The 10,480-nt window shown below is 46.4% G+C and overlaps 1 protein-coding gene across 1 annotated transcript in view; it reads right to left on the minus strand.

The window, feature by feature from the left end:
• Positions 1 to 9,460, minus strand: part of LOC102855221 (zinc finger protein 586-like) — a 35,533-nt gene extending 26,073 nt beyond the window's left edge. Inside the window, exons 1-3 of the mRNA XM_006903032.1 lie at positions 9,299 to 9,460; positions 6,198 to 6,495; positions 65 to 167 (exon numbers count right to left, since the gene is read on the minus strand). Of these exons, the coding sequence (XP_006903094.1) occupies positions 65 to 167; positions 6,198 to 6,495; positions 9,299 to 9,460 (563 nt within the window). The remainder of the gene's footprint in view (positions 1 to 64; positions 168 to 6,197; positions 6,496 to 9,298) is intronic.
• Positions 9,461 to 10,480: the final 1,020 nt, after the last annotated feature.

Consider the following 10,480-nt stretch of genomic DNA (forward strand, 5'->3'; position numbering starts at 1 on the left):
CCCCTCACCACACCACGTGGTCCAGCACCCCCTCACCACACCACGTGGTCCAGCACCCCCTCACCACATCGCAAAGAAGACCGCAGTCCCTCCGATCACAGAGACGCTCACGGCGATGCACGCAGCTGAGATGACACGCATCAGGGCAGGACGGCTCAGCATGAGGCCTGATGGAGAGACAGGAGGTCTCATTACGTGGCGTTTCAGCACACTCGTCGACTGTTGTGAATCACTGTTGTTCCCACAAAGGCACCAGAGGCAAGGAAAAAAGAGGTAGAAACCAGGACTTCTAAATAATTCTTGAAAAACCCGAACACCTGAGGCAAACTTTCAGTCTGTGTGAACAAATACAGCTTGAAAGCCTACTTTCTCCATAATTTCCTTTTCTCCCCCTGCTCCTGTCTTTGAACACAGCTGTTGGGAGGTCTGGAGCCTTGAGTCACTACCGTAATACGTGTTAAAAAGAGCCCGTGCACACCCATGTTAATTAAAGCTTGGTTCACAATAGCAGAGTTAGAAACAACCCAAGCACCCATCAACAAACGAATGGATAGAGAAGCTCTGCTATATTCACATGATGAAGTAAATACTATGCTGCGTTGAAAATCAAGAAAAATGAAAATATTATACAAAATGGGTGGCCTTGGAGGACATTATGCTGAGTGAAATATCTCAGTCACAAAAGGACAAATACTGCATAGTGCCACTGTTGTAAAGTGGGACTGACATTAGGGTTGGGGGAAGACTGAGAAAGATGGGCTAAACTATGTATACTGCATTGAAACAGATTAAGGAAAGAACTGTCTAAAAGGGATATGTGATTAGATATTATTGTCATGACAGCAGTCCGGAACAAAGGCTGCACAGTGGAGTGGACTTGGGGGGAGAGGTTGTATAACAATGAAAGAATTTTTCTTTTACTTTTCAAAGAGAAGAGTGAACTGGAGAGGAGGGGTGGGAAGGGAGAAAAGTGCAACAATGAATGAATGGAAATCCAAAGTCTCTGTAAACTTTAATTAAATTTAATAATTTTTTTAAAAAGGAAGAGATGTGTTGGGAAAATCTGCTGTCAGGGAGTCTCTAAAGTGCTTAAAAAGCAATTAAGTCAGTTATAAACTAAGGTGCACCTAGTCAAACCCATGATTTCAATGACTTGCTATGCATGCATCTGCAAGTTGGACAATGAAGTAGCAGAACTGATGCTTTTAAACTGTAGTGCTGGAGAAGAATACCAAATACCCCACGGGCTACCAAGAGAACAAAAGGTACGCCTGGGAGAGTGTGCAAACGAAGTGCTCGTTGGAGGCAAGGATGGTGAAGTTTGCCTCACGGACTTCGGGCATGTTGTTCCGAGGGGCTATTTCCCAGACAGGGACTCGTGGTTGGAAAACTAGAGAGTCAGTGTGAGAGAGGAAGACTCTTGACTAGGTAAATGGGCACAGTGATTGTGACAATGACCTTGAGTCTATCGACACAGGGAGGATGGCACAGGGCAGGGAAGTCTCAGATCTGTGTGGAGGGTCTTTGTGCACCGTCGTGGACTCAACAGCACCTAACAGCAAGCGTAACGTAATGCGTAACATGCCTGGCTGCCAACCAAAAGGTCACAGTGCCCACTGGCCAGCTGCTTCGTGGCAGAGAGATGGGCAGTCCCCTCCTGTCAGGATCTGCAGCCTCAGAAGTCAGAGGACCACTGTGAGTTGGAATCACGTGCACAGCAGTGGGTGCAGTGGGAGGCACCCCCAAAACAAATAAACAGGAAAAAAAGCCCAGCCATTTCAGGAGATTCCAACCTTTGTCCCAGCTGTCCGATCTCAAGTCTGCAAAATGTGCTGTAAAAATACGGTTCTTCTTTACTGACTCAGGTCTGATCTCCTCGATATTTTCTGAAATTTAAGGGGGTGGAGGAAATAGAGTGATTGTTTTTACCAAGTTAGCAAAAGATCAACAGGCAAAGTGTCTTTACGACTCAGCTTCTTTTAAATCTGATGTACACAGGCGGTTCTCTGGGCCTGACTCCGCCTCCTCTTGCTGTCTGCCCTCTTCATTGATACTTAAAGAAAGAGATACCATCTACAGAGCTGAAAATACTCCAGGACGTATCCTGTCTAATAAAGCTCTCTTTACTCTCACCCCAGGGAGCTCTGGTGGCCTCATGGTGAGAACTGCACTGTCAACCCAGAGGCACACGGTTCAAACCCGCCCTCTGCTCTGCTGGATGGGCCATCTCCTCCTGTGCTATTCACTGCCTCAGAAAACCCACTAGAGGGTCAGCTCTGGGTCTCTCCTGACTCGACGGTGCTTAAAAACAACTCTCACCTAAAAAAAAAAAGAAAATAAGGGACCACAGACTAGAATTCTCATTTCCTTGAAAAGGAATCAGACCTGTGTGTTTTGAAGGCTTAGTCTGACTCAAAGACGCTCCCGTTCCATACAGTACGTCATTGGTGGCATTTTTGGATATCTGTGATGATATATTGCCTTGAAAAGAAAATTGTACTAATAAACTGTGATTTCTTCCTAGGACCAACTTTTCATTCCTCCCCTAGCCAGCTGCAGCCCGCCTGGGAAGCTAAATCCTTGTCCCACTGGTTTGAACTCACCAGCGACTGGCAAGCATGAAATAAGCGAGCATTCCAATAACAACAGAAGCAAAAAGCTAACAGGATTCTGAACTCTCTCCATTCTCACCACAGGAGCAAAGATGAAGTCTGGAGCCGCAGTCTTGATATCGGCCCCACGTTCATCTGAGGAACCTCTGCACCCTGCGGAATGTTTGGGTGTCACAAGGAACCACCACTGTGACGTCAGCTCACGTTGTCATGATGGAATTTCTTCCCAGAATCCAGCAGCCAAAGGGGAGACTAGCCGAATAGGGGAGCCTGCCTGGATGGAGGTGAGGCTGGCGAGTGCAGAGAGGTCCCTGTGCTTGTCAAGTGTAGGAGAGAAGGCAGAGGGAGGAGACGTTTGTGAAGAGACATCAAGACAGGAAAAAAAAATAGCAAAGACAGCAGACAGGATGCGGAATTGTGCCCTAGCCAAAAGGAACAGCTCCTGATTTTGACCTTTCATACCTCAACTGTTTGAGCTTGATCAAGTTACAAAATTCCCAACTCATTGTAAGCAATTGTCATTATATGTTTTCAAGTTGGAACCAACGTACAGGTGACTCTCTAGCTGTATTTAATTACACAGCATTGATTGCCCAGGTGGACGGACATAGTGACTGCTGCCAGGGACTCTTGTGTGTCAGGAATTGTGAGGATGGCGCAGGATAGGACAGGGTTCAGATCTTCTCATAGGGTCCTTCTGAGTCATACCGGTCTCCACGGCACCTAACAGCAACAATGTAAAACTTGATTGGTATGAAGTCATTTCAACTCAACTCATTGTCTTGGAGTCTAACCTGACTCGTAGCTGACGCTTTAGCAACTTTTCCGATCCTTTACTTACAGGATATACGTGGCCTGTTGGGTAAAGAGTTGTTCTGCCAAGGTAAAGGCAAGCTGTCAAAATCCACCAGCTATCAGCTCTAAAAGAGCACTCAAGAGTCAGCTGTCAGTCAACGCCAACCCAACGCCAATGAGGTAAGTTGTTCTTTTTTTTAATTGCAAAGGAGGAGATTTGCTTTCTTTCTCCTCCAGAGCACACAGTGGATTCAGAAGACGCTCTGAAATGAGGGAGATCACTGCCACTGCCAGACTGAAGGCAGCAAATACAAGAAGGATGTCCCTTGTTTAAATGGCTGCATGAGGGCACTTAACTGTATGGATCATAATAAATAACTGATCAAATTAAAAAGAATGTGAATGCTAAAACTGCATTCATGCAGAATCTGGACATAGACCAAGAAGCAGTCCTTCCAACATGATAAGGTAAATGACAGGTTTAAAAATCAGCAAAGGTGTGCCTCTCTGGGTGGTATCACTCCTGTATAATCCATATATTGATCAAATAATTTGAGAACTTGGACTAGATGACAAGTAATGGGGCAGGAGGATTAAGGGAAGACTCGTCAACATCTGTTAACACAATGACGACAAGTTCCTCTTTGATGAAAGTGAAGTGAATTTGAAGCACTTACCAAATAAAGAACATCAAAAACTATAGTCTTCAGTAAGAATTATACCTCATCGACTACACAACAAGATAAAGGGAAAAAACCCAATTGCAAAGTGGGCACAGTATATGAACAGACACTTGACCAAAAAAGACATTCAGATGGCCAAAAAAAACCTGAAAAATGTTCAAAATCCCAAGCTCGAAGAGAAATACAAATCAAAACAACTATGAGATACCATTTCATTCCAGTAAGAATAGCAAAATTCAACAGAGCAGCAAACAACAAATGCTGGCGAGGTTGTGGAGAAACTAGGACCCTTATTCTCTGTTGGTGGGAGTGTAAAATGGTGCAACCACTGTGGAAGGCAGTATGGCGCTTTCTCAAAAAGTTGGAAATAGAAATACCATTTGACCCAGCAATTCCACTACTGAGAATATATCCTAAAGAGATCATAACTGTCATCCAAGCAGATATATGCACACTCATGTTTATTGCGGCTTTATTCACAATACCAAAGGGCTGGAAACAACCCAGGTGCCCATCAACAAACGAATGGATAGAGAATGGATATTCACACAATGGAATACTACGCTGCATTGAAAAACAAGGAACTCATGCAATATTATACACAATGGGTGACCTGGAGGACATTATGCTGAGTGAAATATCTCATTCTCCAAAGAGAACGACTTTGAGGGCTTTAAGGGATACCTGTGGTGTGTTCAATACTTCATACTTTACAAACTCAGCAAAAGAGGAACTGGCAGAAGTGGGCCCTTTGTCAGTTTTTATGGCTTGCGGAAGGCCCGTGACTGCAAAATATTGAAGGCAAATGACTTACCAGGGTTTGTTTGGTTTCTTTTATACTCTCCAGTTTGTACAGTGGCCCCCATGAATTTAGAATACATGTCCACAGAAACAAAAGGAAAGATAGGAAATATCTTTTTGAATTAGGGGAAATATCAGGTAAGGGAATGAAACAAGGAGTAAAGGGGGGTGCGGGATCAGAGGAAGAGATTACCACAGCTAAAACAGGGAGCAAGATCGAGAACAGCTGTCCAGAAAGAGGACGCCTGAGATTGGGTTAGCTTGAGATCCCTCTTTTCTAGGACTGACTTCAGACACTTGATCTGAGGGTCTTGCAAAGTACCAGCTGTATCGCCCAAATACTTACGCCTACACCAAGTCCCTGCTGGGGCACCAGATGCGGCTACCATCTGAGCCACAGTGAAGAAGACAGCCTGCTGACGAGGGTGGGTGTGACGACAGAGAAAAAGCACGCCGGGAGCACGCACGTCAGAGGGCCAACTCGAGTTTATTAGAGGGACAGCACGACTTGGACTTTTAGTCACATGTGGGCACATTACCAGTAAGCACACACACATCACAGAAGTCACCTCCAGCCTCTGGAGGGGCCATCCTGGTGGACACACAGCTTGTCTGTCAGGTGTACCATTAGGAAGTGTGCTTCGCTCGCTTATGTGAGCACAACAGGCCACCCCCCAGCCAAGGCTATCACCGAGTCCATCTCCTCCTTGTGCGTGTTCACCCACAAGCGTGCAAACTGTGCAGTTACTGGGGAACACACGGGCCCTGGCACACACCTTCACAGGATTCACTGGGGGCTGGTTTTGCAATGCTTTCTTTGATGGCGCTTGAACGTTCCCAGCTGACGGAAGGTATGCTGACACACAGAACAGGTGTAAGGCTTTGCCCCACGGTGGATTCGCCGGTGCACATTGAGGTTACCCTTGTGGCTGAACTTTTTTTCACACACTGGGCACTCAAAATGGCCTCTCTTGTGTGTGGATCCTTTGGTGGCCCTGCAGGGCAGAGTCGCGGGTGAAACTTCGCTGGCAGATCGGACACTTGTAAGGCCTCTCTCCCATATGGATTCTCTCGTGGACTCGAACATCTGAGGGCTGCATGAAGCTTTTCTCAAAAGAGACGCACTTATAAGGCCTCTCCCCTCTGTGGGTCCTCCGGTGGATTTCAAACTGAGATTTATTACGAAATTCTTTCCCACAATATGAACAGGGAAACGTCTTTTCCATGGACTTTTGGTTCTTAGCTGGCACAGACTTATCTGGTCCCACAGCACTCTGAAGGTTAGGGTCTGTCACCTCTCTGCTACATTCCCTTAAATTGGTCTGCAGCTCTGCCTCCAATCTCCGATTCTCCAGCTCAGCGTTAACTGAAACGATCTCGTCCTTTTCTGCCATCAAGTCGTCTTCCTTGGAATTCTGATTCTCCAGCTCTCTAGTTTTTTGGATCTCCATCAGGCTGTCTTCCAGGTCTCTCTCAGCTCTCTTGTTCTCTAACTCACCATTTCCAAAAATGGCCTCTTCTTGGACTTCCATCAAGTTGTCCTCATATCCCAGAATCTCCAGATCAGTGTCTACAGAAATGGTCTCTGGAGGATCTTTCTGCCCCTGTGAAGTGGCAACCAATGTCATGAATATTATGTCAATTAAAGACACATTAAAATGAAAACTTCCTATCCACCCATCTCCTCATTGTGACTACATATTTCCCAAGCCCTATGTGAGGACGACCTCACCCTCTCCAATAAGGGTCAGTGCCTAATTGCCAAGCCTTCCGTTAGTCTATACCCTTCACTATCTGAATCCCAATCTTAGATATTCTTATCTTTCTAAATATTGAGGAATATATTTAGTGACTAAAAACTGAAGTCGCTGATACACTTTGGCTGTTTCAATCCTGAAGGAGAAAATTACTGGCATGCTGCTCGCGCGGGATACAGCCTGGAAAGCTCTACTCTGGCCTCAGTCACTGTGAGGAGGGATTTATTTAAACAGCACCAAGCACCACAGCAACCTGGGAGTTAAGGATGCTGATGGTGGGGGGCGTAGAGAGGGAGGCAGAGTTAGAGTTTCCATTCTCCCCAACACTCAGAAATACTCAGGAAATAATGCATCCATGGCCGTCACTGAGGACAATGACTAAACCCTGTTCTTTGTTCTCTAAAAAAAAGGGGGGGGTTATGTAGGGCAAGGTCCAATGGTGATTCATTTCATAAAATACACGCGGAAATGACTGTTGTGAAACAGTGTGAATGAAGACGACTGTGAAACACAATATGAACTCATGGATCAAATTCAGATTTTTTTTTATTATTTTATCTGTCAAATTGGATCTGGCTGGTACAGAAGGAGATCGCCCTTCCTTCTCTAGCAGAGGATCTGGTGGATTTGAACCGCACATCTCTGGGAGTGCAGTGCAGCTTCTTGCCACTAGGCCACCAGGGCGCCTGGAACTCACACTTTCTAAAGCCAGGGTGACAGCACGAATCCTTGAAATGATTACTTTGAGTTAATCTTTAAATCTTATGCAAAAATGTCCTGAGGTTTTCCTATCATGAGACAAACATTTGGATTGTTGTTGTTGATTGCCTTTGAGTCGAGTCCGACTCAAAGTGACCCTGTGAACAAAAGGCCTGAAGCCCGTCTACAACTATTGACATTTATCCAAGTTCATAGAGTTTTCAGAGGCATGTTATTTAAGAAGTGGATGCCACTCCTGCTTCCAAACCTGTCATAGAACGTTACTGAGTCGCCTGTGATGCACAGCAGCTCCGAACCCTTCCCTGTCCTGAGCTAGTCTCACTACTTCTGACACACCAAACTCCATTGTCCCAGTTCAAGCCATCTCATCTGTTAGTCTACTCTAAGTGTGCTTTGCTATACATAGGGTTCTCAAAGGCCAGTTACATTTCAGGAGTGGACGGCCAATCCCTCTTCCTAGTCTGTCTTAATTTGGATGGTCACTGTTAGAAGACAATCTGACAGACAAGTATTTTTACCTAGCAAGTGAAAGATACTTAACATTTGGATAGTTAGAACTGTAGAGCTGTGTGGAGGGGTTAGTGTGCAATTCATTAGGTTGCAATGGGAATGTTCACCTTTTTGAACACAACAGCAGCTCGGCACAAGACCGGGGAGCAGGGTCACGATCCTCGAGCACGGAGAGGAGGCCCCACTGCAGGTGATAGTGTAGACTGGACAGAATCAAACTGGCAAAAGCCGCATGAAAGGTTGAACAGGAACCTGGGAGACCGTGAGCTTATTAAGGGGGAGGGACAATTCTGAAAACCCAGAGGCAAACTGTCCATGCAGAAACCTGAATGTGTACGTTTCTGCTCCATGTCCCACCAAAACCAACAGAAAACCACTCAATGCATTACTGGAGTTTATTCTTGGCTCACAGACCCTGGGTCTCTGACTGCATCTGACTGGAACTCTAGGCCTTTCCTGCCAGACACTATTCTAGAACTGTCATTGGACATACGATGCCAACCAAAGTCCACTGAATGTCTCAGACACTGTTCCTTAGCCACTAGTCAGAAGACGGGAGGTTCAAATCCACCCAGCCACGTCAGGGAAGAGGCTCAGAATCTCCTTCCACAAATATGAAAACCCTGAAGTATTTCTGTGGGGTACATGGAATCACCTGCATCGGGATTCAACTCCTGACTTCCCTTCCTCCAGCAACGGAACTTCTGGAGTCCACCTGAACGCATTTTACTTTCTCACTGACCACAAAGAACTAGACCCACGGCCATCAGGTAGCTCCCAGCTGGGGGCGGGCCTGCACCAGTCTTCTCTCCCGTGGGGGAAGCCTGGAGCGGACGCGCCCACCTCTGCCCTAGCAGCCCGGCACACAAGGTGCCTTGGGAGGCTCATCCATTTAGGTCTAGCATGTCCCCTTGACTTTGACGCTGCCTGGCTTCCCTTTGCCCATCCATCACCAGACTGTTTCCCCAGCCCGAGCACTGCTGATTAGTTCAGTAGATCATTCTCCGGGGTGGACAGAGTGCTCACGCACCGCAGACCGTCAAGCAGCATCACTGGCCTCCAGCCGCTAGAAGTCAGAAATCGCCACGCGATCACTAGATGTGCCCTCCCACATCTGTCCAGTGGCCCCTGGGGCCGGCATCTCCCTGGCTGTAAAACCAGCCCGTCCCCAGGAAGAAATGCATCATGTTCTTTCCAAAAGACAGATGTGCTGGTTCAGTGGCAACGCATGTGGTTGCTACTAGAAAGGTTGGAGGTTCAATCCCACCAACCACTTCACAGGCAGAGGAAGAGGGCACTGTGGTTTTGTCAACCCCACTGAGGGGCTGTCCTTTGCAGCTGACCACGTAGAGTGCACTCCCCCCTTGAATCCCTTACTTCCCACTCCCAGTTATCTAACTGATCGCAAAGTTCTACGTACCCACGGCATGCTGTGCTTGGGATGGCTGAGAAGCGCCTTCAGCTCTCTGTAGCTCTGCACGCCACTCTCCATGACCAAGGTCTGGATGTCCAGTGGCGCAGAAACCAGGAAGTTGGCTATCACCATCTTGTCTACGATCTGTGGCTTGACACGAAGGTCCATGCCCAGCCATACACTGTACAGACTGTAAAGCATGTCCAGTCTCCTCACAAGGTCACTCACCCTCCGGATCTCAGATTCTCTCAACCTGACCTGTTTGGGATCGAACTTGTTCTGTTGCCCTCGAGGTCCACTCTCTTGTGGATACACAGTCTGTGGACATTCCAATCTGAGGCTGTCGGCATGTCTTCTGTGGTGCCGTGAGGACCTCAGGTCGATGGGCTCGCTTTGTAGGAAATTTTCCATTATGACTGAGTGAGTTCTCCAAGAAGCCAGTCAGTATCTGAAGGCGTCTAGTTGGGTGTTGTTTTGAGGTTTTTCACGACTAAGTTCACAGCTGGGTGCAGACGTCTGAGGGAGAGGGGGTGGGGGGAAAGATGAGTCTTATCAACCTGACTCTATTTTACTTTCTAGTGCCCTTCTAAGTTTCCCGCTATATATCAGACCACATTCTTCACCGGTACAGTCTTCAGTGCAGAGAAACTTAATCTAGGCTACCACCCTTCCAAAGAGCACTCATGCTACAAGCTGGCCAGGGACGAAGCCAAATGAACACAGAAAAGGGCAAGTCACTAACACGCAGCTCCGGCCAAACTGGGTATTGGCTGAAAAAAATGGAATGAGATCCACACTTTACAGCACATAGAAAAACTAAACCAAGAGAACTCAAGGATCAAGCAATGAACCCAGAAACTAGAAAGGTTACCAAAGGAAAAATGGGGGAAACTTTGAAGCGCTTTCTATCTATGGTATAAATAGACTATCAAATGTAATCAGCAGAGGAATAACTAGATGATTTGTACCTTCTTTTTTTATTTTTTTAAATTTGTACCTTCTAAAAATCAAATTCCTGTGCACCTCTGAAAGACTTCCCCAAAAGAATAAAAAGAGAACCTACACATGTCTATCTGTGTTTCATTGACTATGAAAAGGCATTTGACTGTGTAGATCATAACAAACTATGGCTGACTCTGAGAAGAATGGGAATCCCAGAACACTTGATCGTGCTAATGCGAAACTTAT

Source organism: Elephantulus edwardii, unplaced genomic scaffold (genome assembly GCF_000299155.1).
Source record: "Elephantulus edwardii isolate Elephantulus edwardi_28Jun2011 unplaced genomic scaffold, EleEdw1.0 scaffold00496, whole genome shotgun sequence".
Lineage (NCBI taxonomy): Eukaryota > Metazoa > Chordata > Mammalia > Macroscelidea > Macroscelididae > Elephantulus > Elephantulus edwardii.